Source organism: Metopolophium dirhodum, chromosome 6 (assembly GCF_019925205.1).
Source record: "Metopolophium dirhodum isolate CAU chromosome 6, ASM1992520v1, whole genome shotgun sequence".
Classification (NCBI taxonomy): domain Eukaryota; kingdom Metazoa; phylum Arthropoda; class Insecta; order Hemiptera; family Aphididae; genus Metopolophium; species Metopolophium dirhodum.
The window spans coordinates 20914261-20940446 of record NC_083565.1 but is presented as its reverse complement, the minus strand read 5'-3'; the positions used below and the strand labels follow the sequence as shown (position 1 = coordinate 20940446).

The window sequence follows — 26186 nt, the reverse complement described above, 5'->3', positions numbered from 1 at the left end:
GCAGGATGACGGCTCCAGGTTTTTTCTATAAGTTTGTTTTACATTTTGACAGGGTTATTAAGTATACAAAAAGTATACGCATAAGATGAGTTATTTTACATTAATTTAATAATGCGGCCAAAACAAAAAAATAAAACTTCTCTCAAAAAAATATAAAACATACCCGCATATTATTATATATAATTATAAATCACCCGTGCATTGTCGAATGTAAAATGTTTACAATAGAATAACTATAATATAAATGTATACCTATTGTAGTCAGCTCTTTAGAATCAAACTCATGATATAAGAATTGTCTAGTAATACACGTCTTCCCCACACCTGAAACACATAATAGAATTATTTGAATGAAAATAATTATCACATAAACTGTTTTCATTCAAAAATGTATAAATTTAAAATTGTATATTTTATTTTGTTATTATTATTATTACTATTAACTATTATTATTATTATTATTATTATTAGACAAAAGTCATAAAATATGTATTGAAAAGGTATAGTAATTAAAATGTTAATACCTAGATAATATAATGCCTTGTTTTTCACGTTTTTTGGAGGTATCTATTCACCACTTAGTAGAAAATTGAAATAAGATATACTAAAAGCTTATATTATAATAGTACCTGAGTGGCTAAGTATTGCCATTTGATATAATTTGGTACCTACTTACCCGCGTCTCCCACCACAATATATTTAAACAAATAGTCATAACAATCGTTGCTTCTTGACATTTTGAAATAGGTAGATACTTTTTATTAAAGTTATAAACTAATTAAACTATAAAAATATCACAATACAAAAAAAATTCAAAATATTAAAATTTTGCACTTTCTGAGACGTAGATTATAAATAGACCCTGTGTACGAATGACAGACGACAGTGGTTCAATTATTGTAATGGCCTATATTACCGAAAACAAAGACAATAATAGTATTACGTAAACAAAACTATTGATTATCTAAAATTGTGAACCGTTGTACACTGAGATAATAAAAAAAAATTAAGTTCAGAGATCAGTAACCAGTAAGCGTATACTAGCTGATATGAGTGTTTTACTTTTTAGGTACTAAATTCAAAACCCATTGGTGTTGACAAAAGATAAAAAAAAATGGAACGTTAAATAGCATGTGTGACGATAAAATTGAATGTTACCACGACAACGCAGTGTCCAGTGGACAGGAAATCATTTTTTCCACCAACTCTGAAAACAGGTAACCCCAGTTTAAGCACACTTAACCATACAGTAGTACATTTACATGTTGTTCGATCTATGTGCAACACTTGGGCTCTAATGTAAAAATATTTTAGTTGTATTTTTTTTTTTTTTTAATTCAGTTTCAACTTGTTCAACATGTTAGTACCTATTTTGCCTATTTATTCGTTGACAATAATTTGTCGTGTTAAATTGCAGTGTAACTCACATTATTGAAGTCATTACCTACCTATAGAGTGTGTACCTATATTTATAACGACGTTTAAAATCTACAGGTCATTTTTATCACAGTTTATGGAAAGCGATTTGGGTGTGATCTCCGTTGTCTACTTATCAATGTTTTTGGACAATGTACTTTTGACTGTTGTTGGTGAGATAATATAAATAATATTATTTTCTTCTGTAGTTAGCAATAAACACTATAGTACATATAAATACATATTCGTGCCAAAGTATAACATACGCGTGCGTTTTGAATGTCTGCGGCGTAAAAGAAAATATTGTGTTTTTGACCAACACAACTACATAATATTTATTCAATGAAAAATATTCATAATAAAAAAAAATACACATTAAAAATAAATCATATAATAATTTATGTTGTATGTATAGGTAGTTAATTTTAATTTTTAACTTTTTTAGCATTAAATTTCAAAGTAATTATTCAAAATGCATAATAAAATAGCGTACAAATCAATGAATAAATGTTATGGTACTATTCAAAATTTGAACTGTTTAACATCAGTTTCGTTGCAACGCAGTTTGAACTCAACTAAATCACTTATCATAATATAATTTTTAAATATGTTTTGTATTATATTATATTTTACATTTAATTTACAACACAGCAACAAACCTATTACATATTATATAACGTATTTAAATCTTCAAACAAGTTTTAAGCATATTTTTTTATTTTTTTTTTTTTTGAAAAAACAATTCTTTAAAATAATGTATTTGAGAAAAATAACTTTTTATATTATGTTATTTCAGTTTTTACCGAATCAATGATTGTAATAAATTTATAAAAAAAACTTACCGTTTTATAAATTTGTTGGAAAATAGTTTACAAACATTCAGAATTGAATTTTTTTTACCTATAACTCCACAGTATGAATTCCGTTTATACCCATACAATTATTTTTCGTATAATATATAAGGAAAAAAATGTCTAAGTTTTAATTACAACTTTAATCCATATACATATTGAATCCAAGTAAAATCTATTACAGTGCCAATCATTCCTGAACATTTATACATACAATGGATCACCAATACAACGCATTTTGTAACTAATGTTACTAGAAGAGATCAACCGCTTATTCCTAGGTAATATGGTTTACGTTTTATTTGATATTTATTTTACACCATTTGAAATATATTTAGTTCATTGATCAAAATGAAATTGCAAACACTGGAAAATGAAAACGAGACAATAGGCGTCTTGTTATCTTCAAAAGCTATAGTCCAGTTGTTTATGAATCCTTTGGTGGGAATTTTAACATCATACGTCGGGTACAACTTACCAATATTTCTTGGATCAATTCTTTTGATTGTAATATCAGTTTGTAAGTAATATACATTAAATTAATCTAATTTATAATATGTGTAACATATAGACTTCGTAATATACAATCAACATAATATCTGGAAGGTAATTAATACAAAACAAAATATGCGTTTATAGCTGATCACATCAACAATAAAGATGTCACAACAATAACACAATATTTGAATAACAATAGTTATATATTGTTATAATAATACCTAAGTCTTATAAAAATATATTTCGTTAATTTATAAATTTAAAAATCTTCAGACCTAATAAAACATTTTTTTATAGTTAAAAATATTGATAAATGATAATAACAATAATACAATTATTGTTTGATCCATAACAATAAATTAATAGTTTACTTCATAATTCAATTACATTTTAAATATACTTAATAAAATTAAGTAACTAAGTATTCAATTCGAGATTCAATTTTATTTTTACACACCAAAATACATTATAATAGTATAGTATAATAGGTATCATATTATAATAATATAATATAAATTTAAATATAAACAACATAATACAAACATAAAAAATTATAAAATATATAATGTTTTTTGAAGAAAACTAAAATTTTTAATACCTACCAATATAATATGATATGTATAAACTACCGAAAAATGTATTGCATACATTTTTATAATAATGATTTATAGTTATTTGTTCAAATATATTAACTGCTTAGTTGTATATACCTATTTATTTTTTTTAAAATGCAGTGTTTGGGTATGGAGAGACTTTCGTTTCATTACTAGTTGCTAGAAGTCTTCAAGGCACTGCTTCAGCATTGATCAGTGTTTCTGGTATACCTTGCTACTAAGTAAACATAAATATATTGGATACCTATATATGTAACAAATCTTATTCCAGGTATGTGTTTAATTGCTGATCAAAATCATATGTCAGATTTAAGACGCAGTAAAGTAATGGGTCTAGTCATGGGAAGTATTGCCTTAGGCGTTTTGGTCGGTTATCCATTTGGCGGCATACTTTATTATTTTGTTGACAAGTCGACACCATTTAATGTAATAATATGTGCCATAACATTCAATTTAGGTGAGTAAGTGAGTTATATACAAAAGTGTAGAAATATTATTTATTAATAATAAAAACCCGTTAAGATACCTAGGGGTAACTAGTAATAGCTGAAGTTATTAGATAATTTTAATATTTCGTAAAACGATTTTCAGTAAGAAAAAATGCCTAAGTGTGAGTCGTACCGTATGTAAAATTCAGTTCATTAAAATTTTGAAAAATCAAACAGTGACAAAAATCCAGAGAAAAATCATTATTTTCGTTGGAATATCCAATTTCGTCATAATTTGAAATTGGTCGTTCATAAAAATTTATGTTACTTCACGGGACAAGCAAACATTTTTTTTAATAATTTAATTGTTTTTAAAACCCAATTGAATATAAAAAATTATTAAGACTACGCAATACGCATACACTTACAATTTATAGAGATCACTGTAATAACATTTTATTTTTCAGGTCTACAACTTTATGTTTTTAATTTTAATCTCATACAAAAAGTAAGTATTTTTTATAATATATAATATCTAAAATATAATTTCTAAAATAAAATATTGTGATAAAATAGTAAAATCTATAAATATGTATATAAATATAATAGTATCTAATACCTCCATATTATCATACTCTATCATAAATATAATATATTATACATTATACATAAATTAGATACGTATTTGATTTCAAAGATATTCAATACCTATGCTTATATAATATGATGCAAACATAAGAACACAATACATTGATACATTAACTATAAAATGATTTCATTATTTAAAAATAATATCATGTATATCGTAGTATAGATGACCTATTTAAATTAAAATGTTTGGTTACAAAAATGTTAATTTCAGATTTAAATTTTTATCTATCACATTTTCGTACTTACTATAAACAATAATTATATTATGTTTCTAATTTACTTGTTGAAAAACACAAATTGGTTATTCTATAATGATATATTTTTCTATCTATCTAACACTTAATTAATATATTTTTGAACCGAAAGGGGTTTTTTTTTAAACAACTAATTATATATTATTTTTCTCTCACTTACCTATAGAAACATTCCGCTTTCATTTATTCTCATTATCTCAACTACCTGTTCCCTCATTTATCATCTAGCTTAACCCCTAAACCGTGCCCCGGCTTTGTGTCCTCTGAAAATAACATTTTATATTCCTTGCCAAATTCTTGAGCTTTTTCTACGTCCTCTTCTTCTATTTAATTTCTTATACAGACATAACAAATGATCAATCTTCTTCTCTTCAGAGCTTAGTTAATCGCTATCTTGATAACTACGATTCCAAGGTCTTATACCTATATTAATTTTTATATTTATTGTACTTACGTATCTAACTATTTCTCTCAATATCTTATTTGACAACTTTGGTTAATCTTTGGGTCCACATTGAAAATATATGTATAGTTTAATATAAAGGTAAGATTATCTAATATAATATATATAGTCAAATATGGACATGATTTTGTTTATAAACAATTTTTATTTTATCAATGTATCTAACTTTTCCTTTGTCTTATAAACTAGGTAAATTCATTCAAGGAGATATTGCAATTAAAACAAACAAGTAATGATAAACATCAGGTAATTAATTATTTAGTTATTGTGTATACAAATAATTTAATTGTCTTATTCATTGATTTTAGTATCAGATAATCACATTATTGTGTTGTATTTTTACTCGTATCTTAAATTAAAATTTGTCTATTTTTTTGTATACCAACGTTTAGTTATCATAAGTACCTACCTAGTTAAAACCTACTGCGTAAATGTGTTTTTATTTGAACATTTCTGTTGTCAATAGTCTCACTTTAACAATGGCAACTGGAAAGATCTCTTAAAAGATGGGTATATCCTGTTAATCATTTTTTCTATTTGTCTAACATCATCTGCCATGGCCATTTTGGAACCGTTTTTACCAATTTGGCTCATACAAATTATAAACCCTGAAGTAAATTAATGAACTTGATGAAAACCTTAGATACCATTATAACGTTGTCATTATTTCAGAAATGGCAGTTGGGTACGGTTTTCATTCCAGATAGTCTTGGCTATTTGATTGGCACGAATTTCTTTGGCACATTGTCGTACACAATGGGACAATGGAGAATGGCTGTATTAGCAACTCTGCTAGTCGGCATATCCGCGATTATGGTGAGTTGTCCGTCATAATTAATTCGATGGTTTACAATTTATTACACCAGCAAGCAGCGTGTTAGTGAAACGGGTGCCTAGGTAATAATAGCTGATACCGCATTAAATTTAATATTTGTATCATGATGTTTTAAAAGATTCCGGCTGCCACGACGACCTTAGGGCTTGTCTGCCCACATTTTGGTCTGGGCCTGGGTATAGGGATAGTAGACTCTGCTCTGGTTCCCATGCTGGCAAATCTGGTGGACACCAGACATCCAAACGTACATTACGGATCGGTATACGCACTTCAACAAACGGCCGTCAGTCTAGCATATTCCGTAGGTAAGTGTTGTAGGTACAGTTTTCGTGATGAGATAAATTTTTTTTTTCATAAGTATAAGACTTAATTGGTTTAAATAGCGTATTGCGTAATGACTTCCATATATTCCTTTTTAAAATTGTGTTATTATGGTCGTACTACGTATAATAGAAAATATCATAATATTGTATTGTGTACCTATATCTATATATTATTTTAAACGTGTAGGTACTTGCCTTATACATATTTGCTTGAGCATGTATACCTACCGTAATTTATGATTTAAGGTCCTATTTTCGGTGGTCAAGTCGTGAAAAGTGTTGGATTCCCGTGGTTGATGAGAACTGTAGGAATCATAAACATATCTTATTGCGGCCTGTTAGTGTTTTTAAGTAAAGTTTCGAACGAAAAATCAGAGAAGGTACGAACAAATGGGTATCTTTGATGGACGGCAGTACTCAAACATTATGCACTAATCATTTTTTATTTATTTTTTCAGATTAACAATGATACATATATTCCCGATTACAAATCCACAAGTGTTGTGTCATTCTTTAACAAACCCATCGCTTATACAAGACTCGACGAAATTGATGAAAATAATTGAAATTGTTAGTTATTACTTATTAGTAATATACATAAAGAATAACAAGTATTATTTTATAGTTCTATAATATTTCCACTATTGATTATTTTAGTATTACGTTTACATTACTAAGTCATATAGGTAAGCAAATGTTCTGAGATAGGTATAACACAACGATAAAAATAAGGTTAAAACTTTCAACGAAAGAAATCATTTTGGTGAAAACTGTAGAAGTTATCTTGTCCCATTTGATACGAAAAGAGTATCTAGAAAAAGCCATTGCATTACAAGTTTAAAATTTATTTTTTGGATTAAGTATTGTAATAATTTCATATTATGCGTTAGAAGTTTAGAAGTAAAATCTAATGAACATAAATGTAAATTACCTAATAGCTTCTTATTAAATAACATGTATATTTTTGTATATTATGTAAAACAACTTTTAAACCGTTAGGTAGTTATACAGATTAACCAAAATATATAAAGTACTGTGTTTTAATTTGTTGCAAAAAGTTTAAACCCCATACAATGGGTATACTATTATTATTTAACTATGTCAATATTAAAATTAATTTATAATCTTTAAACCTTCCCAATGTGTATTTCATTTATATTTTGTTTTAACACCTATGACCTTAATCGGAAAACATAAAATATTAGTATCCAACATGAGATCGATAGTTATTTTTAACTTTTAAATGTTAGTCACACATGATCAAATCATTCGAAATGAGTCAAATCATGACGTTCTCATTTCTTTAAGCACCTATTGCAAAATATTATATTGAATAGGTATTGTAAAGAAAAGTATAATAATATACTTTAAAAAGTCATTACCTGGACACCTGCAGGTGCAGATCGTGTAGCGATATTGCATTAATTTTGTTGGTGTATATTTCGAGACATTAATTAAGAACCTTATCTGAAATAAAAAATATGTATTATTTTTATATCGTATTTTTTTAGATTTGAATCTCTCAGAAAACTCAGTAAATGATATTCCGCGCACTCGAATAAGCTAGGTATTCATTTTTTTAAATCCATTTATATATACTATCTCCCCTTCCTGTCCCCCTAATGACTCTCTTTTCTATACCCTATTCACAAACGACTAACGAGATAATCGGTAACCTTTGGCATACCTCATTTAATTGTCTTTTACTTTCAACACAACACAGTGAAACCTGAGTTCCTTATTGTCCTCCCAGAATACCTTACCGGACAAAATGTCATCAATTTTCTCGTCCAATTTAGTTCCTGTCACCGTATACCTAAAGGTTAGTCCTATATCTCATTTATAAATAAATTAACTTAACTCTCTAAAATGTATTTATTTAATTACTTTCGAGGATCACTTTGATAGATAAAATGTCAAAAACAGAGACTACAGAGACGATTTATGAAAACAAACATAATATTATATAATAGATAAAAATGTTATATTATCTATAAACATTATCTAGAGATAGTCAATTGACTATCATCGACGATTTTACATAGGTAAATAAATTGTCTAATTTTAATATTTATATAGGTTCTCTATTATTTATACCATGTAATATGATACTGGCTATAATACGCGGCATCTACCACTATAAAAGGATTAAGGAAATGTTCTCCTCGTCATATTATATTGTAACAAAATATATAAGTAAAATGTATATGTAGCTGATTTGTCCTAAATAATTATTAGGAGTAGATTTTCTTAGCATTCCGATAATTATTTTGGATTTAAACAGTCCGAGAAAGTGTATGGCGATCGATTTACCCTGACCGGAGTGGACACAGGGTTGGTAAAAATATGTCGTGCAAGAGTTACAAAAATAAAAAATATTTTCTAGATTGATTTATTCTATTTCGATTAAAACGAATCGACAAAAATATATTAATGTATTATATTATGTACAGTTAGGTATATTAAAGACCAACACTATTCTATTTATCGGGTCATTTGGTACTCACTACTCAGAATATCAATATTTAGTAATTGTTTTTTTAATAGTCTGATAATATTGAGAAAAAATAACATTAATAGTACCTAACAATTTTTAAATAATTACAAATTGTCTGTATTAACCGGCCAATCAACCGCACATATTAGGTATGCATACGAACTATACAACGCGTCATTGATTATCTGGCAGGAGTCATATTAAAATGAGGACTAGGGTAGGGAACTATAGTAACTATACAAAGTCAGTGAGACAATTATCTAATTAGTAGGTAGGTACTTATAAACTATAATAATTATATGGTGTACATTTTAAAAGCAGAAAACATCTTGACAAATTAATAATGTTACGCTATAGTACTTATAGTAGCCAGTAGGTCCCGGATTTGTATATGTAAATGCATAATCTTTTACACTTGACTTAGAATTATATAGTTCTAATTAATTATTTCGACGTTTTGTAATGCGTTTAGTCGGTTCATTGTTTTTCTTCATATTTTTATATAGGTTACTGAGAATATTTACAATCTGTATCCAATTAATACAATAAGTAATAAACATAAACTAAGATACATACAAGTACTAGACGACTTGAGTGAACTAAATGTATTGAGTGCATAATTAATTTAAAATTCCGGGCTCCACCCCTTATATTATATTGGTAATAGTATAGTTATACTAATACCTAGGGTATAATAATAATATGATCGATACGGTTAGAAAATAAAAAACTAAAAAACGAACAAGGGGATACGACAAAATAATAAATTATTAATATGTAGGTAATATTATCGCTTATCGTCGTGGTCGGTGGGTGGCGGTGTAATGTTTTTAGACCAATATCGGGATCAATAATATTTATAGTGGAAATCGGACAGACGTCGTCACCGGACAACCAGCTGACGAGGGGTGCAGCTGCAACTGGATATTAGAATCTGGTTATCCTGTTGTCGATCGATGGGGGTGAGTCGTACTCGTCGACCGGAGTCAGTGGCCGGCTCCTGGGGATCGAATGTATATGCGACCCCGCCGGCGAGTAGTAGTTGGGGTTGGACTGGCCTTTGAAACTGGACGACTGGCACTTGGGAGCGGCCACATGGACCGAATCGTACAAGGCCTGCGTGGACCTGTAGTTGACGTCCGTGACGCTGGCGCCGCCGCAGCCGCCGCCGCCGCCGTGACCATAACCGAGCGACGGCAGTGAGCTGGTAATCTGTTCGCGGACGATACCGAACATCATCATGTACGTGCGCGGTATGAACACGGTGACCACGATCACGGTCGCGGTGGCCGTCAGGCCAACCATTACGCACATGTCGGACCACTGCCTGGGCAGGACGACGTACGCCGTGGTCCAGCATAGCCAGACGGCGAACACCAGGTAAGTGGCGATGGCGAAGCACGCGCCCTCCCGGTAGTTGCGCTTTGACCGGAACACGAACGGGGACGTGACGCACAGGAGCACCAGCAGCAGCGCGTCGTAAGACATGGTGCCCAGGAACAGGGGACCGTCGACGAACACCCGGCACAGGTCGGACGATGGCACGACGGCGGCGTGTATGGCCACGAACTGAAGCATGAGCGCAAGCTGCACGCCCACGGTGAACGCGAACAGGGACGTCTGCAGGTAGCCGTTGACATGGCTCATGAAACTCGAGTCGCAGTCGCACGCGGCGATCATCAGGCTCCGGGCCAGCATGGCGGAAAAGACGAACGCGCAGCTGCCCGACGCGCCGAACAGCTTGGCGTAGCACACGGTTTGCCGCGGCCAACCAGCGGCGCTGTCGTGCACCGCGAACGGCACGGCGCTGGCGTACATGAGCAGCGTGCCGGCCACCAGCACGAACGAGAACGTCGGATTGCCCTCCATCACGTCCTTCTTGCACACGCGCACCAGCACAAACGCAGCTATGCACGCGGCGCATATGGCGCCCACCGCCGACACGGTCAGCGTGGACGCTATCCACACGTCCTCCTTCCACGTCACCGAAAGCAATCCGTACGACGGAGCGGCGGGCGTGGCCGTCGGCGTGGGCCGCGCCCGGCACGTCGGACACGATCCGTCCGCCTCGCACTTGCCCAAGTACCGTGGTTGCTGACCACCGCCGCCGCTGTCATCCTTCTGCAACCACAACCGGCGCGTGCCGTTCGAGTCCTGTGCGTAACCACCGACCGTCTGGCCGCCACCGCCGTATTCGGTCACGTGCACCAACGTAACGTTATACTCGCCGCCGCTACCGTCCAGCAACAGCAGCCTGTCCAGCACTCGACCCACCGTCTCGACGCCGTAACTACCCGCGGCCGTCTGGTTTTCCGCCGCCGGGTCGCACTGTCCCGCGGACGAGTTCCGGCCGCACTCGTCATCCACGCCGCCGTCGTCCACGTTCCCGGTGTACGCGTCCACCGCGCGCAACACGTCCACGGCCGTCTGCACGAACTGCGCGGACACCGCCTGCAGTTGTTCCGGGGCCGCAGTGACGTCACCGCTGTTGGTGTTGTTGGTGTTACTGTTGTTGTTGACGAACGGGCAGCTGCCGTACGCTTGAAACACGTATGACCCGAACTCGAAGTCTGAAATCGCAAGAATACCGTGGTTTGAACCCGAAATCGCTGCGATAGCGGTTATCTTTCTTTCGAAAAAATACCTGGTTTAGGCGGTAATGGTCCGTCCAGTGGTATTATAATGAAATGAGACACACGGACGGTCGATGACGATTCTATAACCGATTTAATGACATTCTTGTTTGCCATGACGATGACTACTAGGGAGTCGTTCAAATTCCTAAAACAACCGTTTTGCAAGTAAAACACCAAAAATAATATGAAATAAAATGTCGAATTTGCTGCGTATATGGGTATATTATAATGTACGGTATAATTACCCAAAGTTATGAGCCAAGACCGTCCTGTTCAAACACAGTCCGTTGTCTTTGGCCACACTTTCGAACCTCTGAGCGACGTCCAGATCCTGCGCAATTAATACGTCCGCGACGCTAATATTGTTGACGGTTAAAAACTTGACGGCCGCTTCGGCATGGATATCCACGTCAATAATAGGTCCTGCCGTCACGATGGGTATGTCCAGACCAATCGACGGACTGATTTTGGCTCGTATGTCTTCAGTAGTGTATATTGCTAAAATGTAATTTAAAAAATAAAAGTTTTTTCTTTTGTGGGTATTATCATCAATCGTCGAATCCATAATAACAATAGCACATATTGTAATAATTACCAATCGGTATTGTCGAGTTATTGCAGTCTTTGTCGACGACGAACGATATCAACGCTTTTTGGAGATCTGAATTCCGATACGAACACACTTCGTACAAAGTTAATCCTGATGAAATAGACGAAAAGACGTAAATTTATTAAAACAAACATGGTTTAAATAATTGACGACAGCGTATTTATATAAAAAAATCTCCTAATTAGATGCCTTGCTGCGTAATCGTGCACCTGAGACTTACAATATAAATTAAACCGTACTGGCTCTAGATCAATAATAGTGGCTTAGACAAAACTTCAATGGAGGAATCAAAATCACCTCCCTCGAAACCACCACTGCTATGGATTTAAACTGTTTATTGTGTGGATTAGATTTCAAACACCGCATAGCTAATATTATTGCTCTATTTAGAAAATTAAAATAAATACGATTTATTGTTTCCTAATTATTACATATACGCTGAATGAAAATCATCAAAAGTTTCTCTCGTGAGAAATCATTTTTAAAAATGTACCTACCACCTTTAACATGTTTCATATACCTACAGTTAATAAGTATCGTGTAGTCTAATAAATTATGTTATTATATTGTGATAGAGCCATATAAATTATATAGTTACCTATACTTCACATAATTATAATGTATATATTACTATTATTAAATATTATATATTATATTTTATCTAAGTTTATTACAGAATATTTTTTCTGTTATTCTATTAAAAACCATGAGTATGATTATGATTATTATTATTATTATTATTATTATTATTATTATTATAATGCAATTCATCGTGTGGTCGTAATTGTATTATTGGCTTAATTTATAATTACATTATTCCAACAACATTTTACTATCATATGCAACGATACAGGAATAAAATTATATGTTTAGTAGAATTTCATAATGTGTTTACACAAACGGAAATTGAATTACATTTATTTAATAAAAGTCGTTTCATTTTTATTAATCAATTTGAAAAGAACTTATCGGGCACTAATTCACTATTAGTTAGATAGTAAAAATACAAAAATCTTTAATTTATTTCACATATTAAGGTGATTATCCACATACCTAACTATTATGTGTATTTGTGCGTTTGTAAAATACTAAAATAAATTAATTAAAAGTAAAAAAAAGTATATTTTTAACCTCACTGATTAGTACTATATTTACCGTCAGTTTTTGGAAAACACGTAACTATACGTAAGCGACAAAAGTTCATCGTTGTATACAAGTATAACCACTTGAATATATAAAATATATAATTTTACACCGATCCTACGCGGAATCGTTCAGTATGGATATCAAATGAACACATATTATTTATAACTGTCAATTATTTTACTAGTCGTAGGATTCAAGTATTCAACCTATCCGAAAGTGGAATACGTTCAAAGGTTGGGAGTTATGTGTTGGGGACAGTAATTTCAAATTATATCGCATAGCTAATTATTAATAGTACGACGGAGAGACGAATTCAAATTTCAAACGATTATAAATTAATGGAAAAGGAAGAGATTATGGTCTGATCTGAAACATGATAGTAGCGACGATTCAACGTCTAAATATATAATCAAGACGCTGAGTCACTAAACTACAAGCAAAGGAATATTACTGGATAACATAATATTCTATACATCATATAACGTGTAGGTACGCCATTAGTGTTGTAGAGGTTTAAATGAGACGAGAACCATTTGGATTGCCAAGTCTGCCGGATATGTGTATTACGTATATTTGTATGAAATCGTTGGAAGAAAATCTTTATTATGGGGGTAACGGCTTATCGTTTCAATGGGTGACACAAACATTCAATGTTCAGGGTGCTTTAAATGAATTTAACCGAGTGTGTCAATAATCATGTTCACGAATAGGTACAGAAAATGTAAGTTGAATTGAGTGTTTTTCCGAAGAATTAAAAATTCGGATGAGAACATTACAGACATTAACCATATCGTAACGAATGACAAAATTTTTTATTAAGAAATTACCTACCTACATTAGTGATATCAATGGACCAGTGGCGTAGACAAGGTGGCTTCCCCATTTACCGACCGTGTTTATTATAGCTATTATATTAAAAAAATGATTTTACAAAAAGTGTAAATAAAGGAAAGTTTGATGGGGGTTTTTTGGTGGGACTTAGCCTCGCCGCGCCATACAAAATTTCTAGCTACGCCAATGCAACTGACTATGATATGTTATGATAATATTAACGCTTAGGTACCATCCATAATTGTATATTGTTATAAATTTTTTTACATACCCAATGTGATGCCTGGGATGTAATGAATCGAATTTAGTATTTGTACAACGGTGGCTACCATTTCCATTGAATGGATACCTGTTGACGTGGGGCCCGAACATTTCTCGTCGTAGACGTCGAAGAACCCTGGAACACGATAAATTAGACAAGTGTACATAATTTAAAATATTTTGTACAGTTAATTTACCAGTCAACAGAAGATCACCATTCGTCTTAAAGAAGCTCATAGACTGTCCATTTTGATTTTGTTCGCATTCCAAATTATACGTCACACGCACCATGCACGCTATCAACACAGCTGACAGACTTATTGCTAACCGCATGTTATCTATAACAAGTTAATTTGTTTTATCAAACACGCGTTAATAGCATCAAAAGTTTTAGTAACTTTAATTTGAATTTAATGATTAATTTGGGTGGTTGTTACGTCTTGTCGTCTACCAGTCACAGCTATTCTATAGCCCATGTGTTAGCTACGGTTTAATTGGTTTAAGACACACAAAATAGTGACACAACTCAAAGAATTGACATCGTTTTTCGAGTTATTACCGTCAAAATTTGGAGAATTTCATCCTTTATATTTTAGTATGCTTGACATTTTTGATTCATAAATTATAATATTAAAGACAGTATGAGCTCGAATGTCTTTATTTCTGCTTTAAATAAAATATGGTTTATTAGTTTCCAGCTGGAATACCGACACTTCTTAGATGTGACTTTATTCTGGCCTGACTGATATTACACAATATTTTTCTAGCTGGAATAAAGTCATACCCTAAAAGTAACAGTTTCACATGGGGAAAATTATTTTAATTTTATTAATATAATACTATTGTACCTATTATAAGAATAACTATAGTAGTTTTATCAGTATTATAATATGTTTTATTAATAAATACTATCTCAAAAATACTACCTAATATTTTTTTTAAGGTAAAGTATAAAATGTATCCCTAAAATGTATCAAGTAGTTAAAACATGTAATAATAACAAATATTTACATACCTATTATTTTGTATTTAAGAGTTATTGATCTTAAAAGTTATAAGACAAGTTATACATTTGAATGTTATAAATAATATTATTATAACTAATTTTATTTAATTTTATGTGACGTAAATCAAAAAATATTTTTTTTCCAAGCAACAATAATGACACAAGTCAAACTGAAACCATATTTACAATAAAACAAAGATGAAATGGTACTTAAATTGTTATTTTAAGCATATGCAAGTATACTATACAATATTAAGAATAATATAAGATTAAAAAAAGATAAAATAATTTAAAATCCTATTTATAATGACTAAATGACATAATGAAACATTAAAAGTCGATTTCCCAACATTTTGATATTTTGATTTGTGTCACTATTCTTTCAGGGATGCGACATATTATATTTTGTAAGTAGAGGGTTGATTTGATATTGGGTAACTGATAATTATTTATTATTCAATAACACAAATCGATATCAAAATATAATGCACATTTTAAATATTGTTCAATTTAAAGAAGCATGACTTTAAATAAAATTACTTCATATATTTTATAAAGTCGGTACTTACTAAAATAAAATAAAAATTAGTGAATTTCGCTGCGACTGGTAATATACTTAGTAAAAAAAATCGTAAAAATATTCCTCGGTTAAACCAAATAATTTATAAAGCCTTTTTATATGTTCCGATTTTTGCTGCTCTAAAAATGCGAGTTCTGTGAAAAATTGTATTTTCTTGCCGCGTCTTGTTCGAATAAATATTTCCAAGTGACATAATAATTTAACATTAAGTAACAGTTGACGTTATAATAGGTTAACAACGCGTCACCGACCAATTATCGTCCATCGTGGGATCTAAAGTCTAAACATAATATGCCTTGCTAATAGCTATTGTATCTAAATATATTATATATATATATTACCTACCTACCTATATAATGAGAACGCTCAACACACGTTATATTATATCAAATTATGTGACAATATTCAGAGGGCTTGTAAAATGTAATCTGACAAATTGTACCAAGTCGCCGTAGTGTAATGAAAACTGCTGTAGTATAAGCGACTCGTTTTCAACGCTTGCAAATTTAATTACGACACCGCCGACCCTTACTATTCTCTAATCCAATAATAATACCTGTATACGTGGTATAAGTACCTATCTATACTGTATACAGTGTCGTACACCTACGTATCCTGCAGGCTTCTGTTTTTACTTATACACAACGTCATTTGAAATAATTAGTTGGCATTATATATGTTGAACTAAAGTTTAAGGCGACGCGTTTTTGTCTGTACATAGATCCTAAAATGTTTAAATGTAATTTCCTAATTAATCCGCCCACTGTCTGCCGCTGTCGCGGGAATTTGTAGCACAATCGTGAAATTATTTTAGGTGTTTAGTAAAAATAGTGCCGAACGAGAAACGTTATTGCCTAAATTTTTAAAAATGAAGCTTAAAATGTTCAAAGTTATAATATAATATAATTTTAACATAATAATATATTTATTTTTTTTGCACACATATGACATATCTATCTAATTGTACCGTTTTCCTATATACTCAATAATATATCAATCGGTAGAATAAGAATTTTATTTTTGACCATTATCTTACACATATTATTTCAAAATGAGAAAAATATCAACAACAATTAATTAATGAGTAATTAATTTGCATTATATAATAATTCAGGTATTAACTATAAATACTTACCAAATTTAATATTTATAATAATGGGAATCTCAAAATGTAATCATTATATAGGTAATATATATATATATCATATAACTTTGAAATTCGGTATGCACGCAACATTGCAATATTATAATATATAATATATGTGTGGGTTTGTGTATTTATGTAAATGTGTAATAATATTCAAGATACAAGAACGTAACTTCAGTACTCAGTATTCAGTAATATAGTTTAATTATACAATGTTTAACTCAAACGATAGAGCTTCGCATTAATAATATGATTTTCATATCGTAGATACAATTCGAAATAATTAACACCCATTCATATAAGCTTAATAATATACATATTTGATATTACATACTCTATATGACTATATTATAGTATAGATACACATTTATTTATTCGTACAAAATAGAACGTAACAATATTGCCTAGTATATATTTGTTTAACAAAAACTACTAATAAATGAATAAAAATTTAATAATAAAAAAAAAAACCACTAAACCAAATAATATGGACAACAATAGTAGCATATTATGTAATAATAATATATAGATTTTAGCTTTACGTGACAAAATAATAAATGTTCAAAATCTATAATCACTATAATATTATAATAATATAAATTATAAATTATAATACAGTTGAGTTTGATAAACTCGAACACTTTTAACTCGAAATCGACGATCCCTCAAACTTTTTCCCGGTCTCTAAAATTTCCTATTATTGTATAATCTTTGGATGACTCGAATTCTCGGTGACTCGAACTTTTTGGCCCGTCTCTTCAACTAACCAAGCCCGACTGCACTTCATGTATACATTATACACATTATAATAGAAACTATCGTTATTCTATTGCTGCAATCGCACTTCGAGTTTCTTTATAACGTTTAGCCAGAGTCTAGCCATGTAGTTACCGCTACAGGTCTACAGCCGTTCAGCACTGCAGCTACTCCGCCTCTAAAACTATAGTGAATTGGCACTCCTCGGTCTCCTTAGTCCTCGACGATGTGGCATATAGTCTGTGTTTGCCCGGACTCGCGGATTGGAGAATGGATAATAATCCATTTATGTAACAAATGGTTAATCCAACCAGCTTGCGCTGTCCGTACACGGTTATTTAGACATTGATTTCGAACGCTTGACTCCTTGAGTTTGTCCAACGGTTCGCCCACATCTCCGTTGTAATCATCTATAGGTACTATATTATGTCACGAATTCAAGCAGTACAAAACTAACGGTCAGACATACTTTGACCTCACCAATAGCACATGCTCGGAAAAAATAGTTCATATGCAGATTGCCCTAATCCCGGCGCCCCCTTCCCCCCAACCAAATACAAAAACTTATGAGCGTGCTTATGAATAATCACTTTTACCCGACTCAAAAATATAATTTGAACATATATATTTAAGATTTGTTAAACTTTTTTGTTGTTTTATTTGATCAAATAAAAAAAATAAATATAATATGACATTTTACTATAACAATAAAGGTACAATTGTGTAAGTAAACAGCAGTCAACTGTGCAGATTGAAGAAATCTAAAGAGATCTTTAATCTTGCTAAATCGTTCGAAACAAACATATCCTGCAGTGGTTAATTTATGAACACCTAATATATTATTATTTATTACCTATAGGTAGGCGCCTACAGGCTACATTGACTAAATTATCGTCGAAAAAAGTAACAGGTTCTCTATTATAAGGTATATTGTTTAATATTTATAGCCATATTATAATATATGATTGGTATGATATTATTATAGCCTATAGGCCACACAGGTATGGAGAAACATGTCAATTATACACCTTGCATTAAAATCGTACCAACCTGCCTATGCAGTTCTCGTCAATCTGTTAACTGAACGTTTAAAATGATTTATTAATATCCATATGCCCTATAAAGTCTAGAAACGAAGTATTATTAGTAAACTAATACCCAATAAATAAATTACTGTTGGCAGATATAGGTAATACATTATATTTTCGTAGGAAATTTATATTTTTTAAATCCAATTTTAATAGCGGTCATCAGAAGGTAACTATAATCAATAATCATTATAATATGATATTATGGTCGTGATTGATATGCGGTCATGCGGATAGTAAAAGTATAATAGAGATTTGTAAAAAAAAAAACGAGGAAAATTGAGGTTTTATAGTTGGAAAATTACTACGCAGGTAGTTGAAAATGTATGCCTCTCCCAGCTGTGCTTTGTGTACATAATATACTCAGGATAACCCGCGAAGATTTACTAATTCGACGGGGAAAGGAAGCGTATTACTACAGTTGTTGTGCGTATATAGACTGTGGAGTACAGTGGCGCCGATTCCACCGGAGTATTATATATATATATATATGCTCTCAACACTTATTAATAAATCTTCATGGGACACCTATTATATATTATATCGTTATTGTATCGGACTCGGGCGGACATTTTCCCACGGCGAAATTTTCGCCCCGGCTCTTATACTATACATCACGGTCACTTTTGGAAGCAAATGTAATTACCTATACGCTACAACCCTAACGCGCTTTCTCGTCCAACATAAATATTTTAGTCCAAACATAGTCATATATAGGTATATGAAATCCACTCCGTATACATAATGATAATGGCACTGGTTAAAGCACAGTGTATGTCACATATGTAATATAGGCGTTACCCTATCACAGCCATTTCGTACGACTTAGTGTGTAGCTATTAGCTATAACCACGGCGGCCAAACGACTTGATATTATATTATTATCTATTACCATATAGCTGTTTCGACCAAATCCATGGAGAGAAGTAGGTTTTTCCCGAAGATATATATAGTTAAATAGGTATAGGTATGGGTGCAAATATTCCATCACAACATTATACCAAAGGCCTTTGAGGTGCAAGAATCTGGCTGAAGTTTCGTTACGCATGTCAGTATAGTTTGGCGAATAACTTTTAAGGCCGACAATTGAACATCTTCGACGGACCTAACAATAATTATTTGGTGTCAGGGAAAAAAAGCTCAAGTCAAATTTATCAAAAATTTTTTTTTCTCTTTTTTTTTGATATAAGAATCATATGTCTTAGATTGTTATTATAAATACATTATATCCATGATAAAATGGTCGTGTATTACGTTAGTACGTTATTTTTTGGTAATAAAGGCTTAAAATGACTTATAAGTCCATATGAATATATTATGTAATGGTACAGAAGACTTAATATGACTTAAGCCCATTATACCAAAAATACCTTTGTTGGACGTTGAAGTCGACTTAAATCTTTTGTATCAGTTGATTGTATAATATATTGTAAACAGCTGGTATACAAAACATAAAATGATTTAATATTTTATTTTGTCATGTGATCAATGATCATGGCTTAAGTCCAAGTTAAATTGATCAAAATGGCTTGAGTCGTAATTTTTAGGACTTAGATCAAAAAAGGCAAACATTAAAGGGCTTATGAGCAATTATCTCATGATCTAAAATAATGAGAACTAATATGAGGACAAAATCATAAGAGATTGTTTCTTTAATAATAAAGCAATTTTTGGTCAAAATGTTTAACCATAAGTCTTAGAAAATTAATTTTTTAAACATTCAATTACTCGCCCTGAAAACTTGATAATTATGACTTATGCCCTTTTTCGCTGACACCAAAGCAGTATAACGAGCCCTTTGCAGTCGGTCTCGATATTTAGTAATATTATATTATAAGCATATACTGAAATGTTATCGATGATGCTTATGGATTCAGGGCTCGTACGTTCATGCATTTGCATATCAATCTTGCTAAGTCGTATTTAATGCTAGATGACATAGAAATCCGTTTCAAGGTATCATGGTTAAGTATGTAGGTAAAGTTTTTTATTTAGCATATTTTTGCATATTTAGAGGTGTTTTGCCTATTTGGCATATTTATGCGTTTTTGTATTTTATTGAGCATATTATTTAGCGTATTTTTGGCCAAAAGTTGATGAAAAATGCAATAATTTATATTTTTGCATTGTATAAAATATATATTATGGGAATTGTTTTAAAATTTTCGAGTTTTCGTTTTCAAATTAACGACTCACTGGATATTTATTTAATTTATTTTTGGAACTACATTCAAACAAATAAAACATAACTTTTAATAAGCGAGTAAGTACAGCGGTGTTGGAAGTTTGTCCGTCGTCCCTTCGGTCTTCGGACAGTATAATGTATTATTACAATATTCGATTTGAATGTAATGATTGCATTCGATAAAAAAAAACTATTCTGATCGGAGGATCAGTGTAACAATTAGTAATTATAATATTATGTAGTAATATATATATATTTATATAATTTGAAATTAGATTCATAAACTATGTTTATGTTCAATAATAAATTGAATAAATATAAATAAATTATAAATATAAATTTTATTTTATATAATTATAAAATTTCATATTTTTGGCAGTTGTTTTAAAATTGTTAAAATTGTTTAAAATTGTTAAAATCGTTTTTATGGTGATAAACAAAGCGTTAGAAAAAATACCTTTGCGATAGGGTATTTTGGTGGTTTTTTTCGTTAAAATACTATTGAGAAAATCAAAAAAATGACCACTTTAAATTGATATACTGATATATTGACTATCTTGATCCCTTTTTCTAAAGCCTAAAAGATAAGACACCTATATTACATTTTGAAATCGAAACACTCCTTCTGGTATAAGTTCTGTTTACAGGATAAAAAATAAATTTAAAATAAACATCGCTCCGCTCAAAATCTAAAATATGAATGTGTATATTTTCTTGCTATTCCAAACATTATTTCCAATGATTTCTTATTTTTATAATCTGTATATTTTTAGTGAATAGTTTTAGATTTTTAGTGCATATAAATTCGTTTTTCTGATCTTTTTAAGACATATTTCAATGCATATTTGGCCAATTTTCAATGCATTAATTACCTATGTAGGTACTTGCTTAATTTTGTCCTTTTAATTATTACTCGGTATAGGTATCAATATACATTATATGTAGAAAAAGACCTTGTCCGTTAAACAAATATAGACGCAAACTACAGTATTTGTGATTTTGACAAGACTAAACCTCAGGTCCATTCCGGGCTGTTACGATGCGTTTATGATATTGCAAAACCCCCCCGAAAAAATATTGTGAAAGTGTAAAATATGCAGTTTTTTGGGCGGTTCCTACTATAGACAGCCGTTGATATTAGCACCGATGGTAATTACGTTAATACTTAACATCTTTTTTTTTTCAAATTCACTACCTGCATTTTTATTAGTAGTAAGTCCCGTCGTCCCGATATTAAAAAAAAAAAGTAATCCGGTCGCTGTTCAGCGCAACTGAGTTATAAACCTACTGCCTACATAAATCATTTTAGAAAAGTATAAAACGAATAATAATATTTCCAACGCGAAAAATAATTTTAATGAAGACTAAAATCACCGTAATAATGAACTAAAAAAATACATGTCCCTAACTAAAATTAAGTAGGTATAATCTTCGGTGTAATAATTATAAAATATGAACGGTAAATGGACAAAATTCCGCTCGCCATTTTTGATGGAAAGAATTCCCTAACGCAAAAAAAAAACGTAAACGAGCATTATAGTCCCGTTTTTTTTTTCACAATAGGTATTGCCTATAATTAAATAAATATTATCTCTTTAAAATCGTATTCAAGTAGCTTACGTGGTAATAACTAATACGTTTTTAATCTAAATAAACCTTTGCTGTATGTCTACTGTCTAGAGTCTAGACTATACCAAATAGGTAGGTAGTAGGTACGACCTATACGTCGTTTAATCATATATTAACAATAGGTGCAGTATTTTATACAGTTACTGCAGTTATTTAATGCAATATTTAATATATTATCAAAGATGAGCAATAATCTTTTTGATTTGATAAGTGTACGTCATGTTTTCGACGTAAGTAGATATCAAAATGATTTTTTTTATCGATTCAAATATATTTTTAATATTCAGAACACACTCTAATTTTTGCCAATTTCATAATAATTTATTAAGAGCATAATGATTTTTTTCTCTGAGAGTTTAATTCATATATTATACGACTTGATGTCGTATAATACCTCCAATGATTTTGTTCTGTTCTATTGATTTATTCGATGAAACCACAGCATGATGTATACTACCGCGGGGTAGGTATTTAAATTAATTTAAATTTCGATTGTAAATTCTATAATGTAGGTGTATAAAATCGAAATACAATATAAATATAGGTAGGTCCTTGGTACCTATATGGCTATATCTATACAGTTCTGCAGCGATGCGACCATAAATAACTGAGTGACAAAAGGAACAACAAAAAAAAAAATGGTACGTTGCCGATAAAATGTCTTAAATCGAAATGAGCTTTTATATAATTTAGGGTCTGCACGTTCGACGGTGAAACTGTACGCTCACTGCAGTGTGAGGGTGTTAAGTTAAAAACATTGGATATCAATTCAAATAGGCATTACCTGCGTATAATTAATACAGCTTCGATGCTTAAGACTCAAATATATTTATCGCCGAATAGGTTATAGTCACTCCTATAGGTACGGATAAAATAAAACCCAAAAAAAGGGGAGGGGACGTATATAGGTAACCGCACCGACTGCTAAACAGTTGACGTTGATGTCGAGCGTGTACATTGAGTAAGTCACTGCGTATAATGTGTGTGTTAATTTGAATTCAAATGTTGCATATAATTATATGAAAAACGGTAAGTTCGTCAACCAATATTAAAAAAAGTACCTAATAATTAATTCGACGTGATAATAATATATTATACAGTTTTCTTATATTGCTATTAAAGTCATTTATTTTACTATTAATACCTACTACAGTATAACGGTTGGTTGATTTAATTTTTGACGAAAACATTGCATATTTAGTTATAGTATAACATTATTCATATTTAATTGGGTACCTTTTTTTAAATTGCAATGGTATCTGTTTATGTTAATTTATATTGTAATGTATTATTGTTATTGACTTTTGAGTCGAAAATGGTTGAATAGGTTTGTGGTATAAATAGGGTGCAGGCAATACCTTAAAATTAATTTAAATGTTTTGAAAATGTTTTTATGTAAATTTAATTTAATAGTATAATATGTAAAAGCTTCATGTCCCCCACAATAATATTTTTGAATTACAAAAAAATAATTAAAACTGTTTTTTTTTGTAATTTGAACTTTAATTATCTATAAAAAAAAAAGACTGTGCTTATAAATTTTTTAGATTTGCTGGTTTTATGAGAAACCTTGCATTACATCAATTCAAAACCTAAATAATTGAAACTGTTGTCGATTTTTTAACTACAAAATAATTTGCAAATATTCATGATTTTGACGAATTTTAAACTTCAATAACTTTAAATGCTTATTAAAAAAATTCGTGCATCTGTATTATTATTATTTTGAATAGCATTAGTAATTACTTATGAAGAACCTTGTATTATGTATCATTATAATTATTGTTTTATTGACATTTAATGAATGAAAATAAAAAATTTAACATGTCTATAAATATCTCAATAATAGCCAATTTGTTTTTAAAATGATACCATGTACAGAAAATGTGAATATAAACATTTGGCGAAAATCCCAAGTATCTAGAGTTATTTGTTTTTGAATACCAACAAATTAAGAAAACATATTTTACCTGGTTTTGCGAAAAAAAATTTCATTTTTCCTTTTTTTTTCTTAATTTTTTTCAAAAGTAGGTAGGTACTTGGAATTTTCAATCTTGACCTCCCGAAAGCACTAACTAGATGCAATTTGTTACAAGTGTTCATCTTCAAAGTAAATATCAAACCTTTTTATAAATTATAATCATGTACATATTGCAATACAGTCATATATTATAGATATAGTAGATACCCCCAAAATACAAAAAACGCTACAAATCTAAAACAAAAAATAACAACAATGACTCACTATTGCGACGACAATAATATTATTATGACATTATATAGGTAATAGATATATAAAATGCTACATTTATAGGATCAGGACAGTGACTATACGTACCTAATTATTCGGAAACCGGTCAACACTCGAACTCTGCCGAAGACGACTGCAATTTATTACCGCCGCAGGACCGTGAACATAATACTCAGCGTGAGTATTATTAATTGTTTAGGAGGAATACCTCGTGACGACCACTCACGCGTACTGCAGGTGATAATATGATGTAGGTACCTGCCGTAATTATATTATTATACCATAGTATAGGTGTACTAGGTAGGTACCTATATGGTTAAAATAACAATTCACAACGACGATAGTCCTCTGTGGTAGCTGCAGATACCTATGAGGTCCGTCGTTGTCATCGTCGCAGCCACGAAATCGCGCGCGGGAGGAGTTGCACGACCGCGGTTGTTGGCCAAAGTAGGTGTGTATTTTGGGCGCACACAAGACGACGAAAGTCTTTTCGAAGCCGCACGACGTAAGCGTATAACAATATTGTAAAATATATTTCGGTTTATGACGGACGTATAACAATATTATATCTCGCCTAGACGACTTGGGCGACCCTTAAAACAATAGGTACGTACGATATACACACGCGCAACGCACATATACGCATTATGGGGTCGTATATAGCAGCGGCGGCGGCGGCGATGGTGAACTGCACGCGAAGCCCTACCGAAATACAGGTACCTACGCGATTATCTCCTCTACCCCCAACCCTTCCTTTTATTTTTCTTCCCCTTAACCGCGCCGGCTACTGTATACTATAGCTACCTATAATATGCCACGCCGCCTGCAGCAATCCAATAAAAGCGATCGCGACCCTCGCAGACCCACCCCCCACTCTACGCCCGCTAGACCACCGTTTCCCCGCCCGCGACTCTCATGATATTATATCTACCTACCAGCTATATAATATTATGATGATATAATGCACCACTTGCACCTGCTACGGCCGTCGGTCGACACACTCGGCTAGTGTAGAGTAGGTATAGGTAACCGCGGCCACGTAATTCCATAATATAATAACAATTATACAGTAGGCACGTCACCTGACGACGGACGCTAATAAGGCCCACGAGATGGTCGCGACTCGTACGACGAACGGAATCGCATATATTATATAAATATAATAATGTACTTATATATGGCTATATATTATGTTATCGTCATAATATATAATATGCTCATACCCCTGCG

At 31.7% G+C, this 26186-nt stretch overlaps 2 protein-coding genes across 2 annotated transcripts; one reads left to right on the top strand and one right to left on the bottom strand.

Annotated features, from left to right (window-relative positions):
* The first annotated feature begins 1115 nt into the window (after window positions 1–1115).
* On the top strand, window positions 1116–6953 carry LOC132946886 (synaptic vesicular amine transporter-like). Its single transcript, XM_061016995.1, has 13 exons — window positions 1116–1217; window positions 1495–1589; window positions 2452–2548; window positions 2606–2787; window positions 3500–3583; window positions 3651–3836; window positions 4275–4315; window positions 5365–5421; window positions 5642–5788; window positions 5848–5991; window positions 6129–6315; window positions 6580–6713; window positions 6792–6953. Exons 1-13 carry the CDS (start codon window positions 1132–1134, stop codon window positions 6897–6899), a joined length of 1548 nt encoding a protein of 515 aa, XP_060872978.1. The 5' UTR covers window positions 1116–1131; the 3' UTR covers window positions 6900–6953.
* On the bottom strand, window positions 4383–25647 carry LOC132946885 (uncharacterized). Its single transcript, XM_061016994.1, has 7 exons — window positions 25044–25647; window positions 14512–14652; window positions 14325–14450; window positions 12062–12166; window positions 11712–11964; window positions 11475–11611; window positions 4383–11400 (listed from the first exon to the last, which is right to left on the bottom strand). Exons 2-7 carry the CDS (start codon window positions 14645–14647, stop codon window positions 9758–9760), a joined length of 2400 nt encoding a protein of 799 aa, XP_060872977.1. The 5' UTR covers window positions 14648–14652; window positions 25044–25647; the 3' UTR covers window positions 4383–9757.
* Between the last annotated feature and the right edge of the window lie 539 nt (window positions 25648–26186).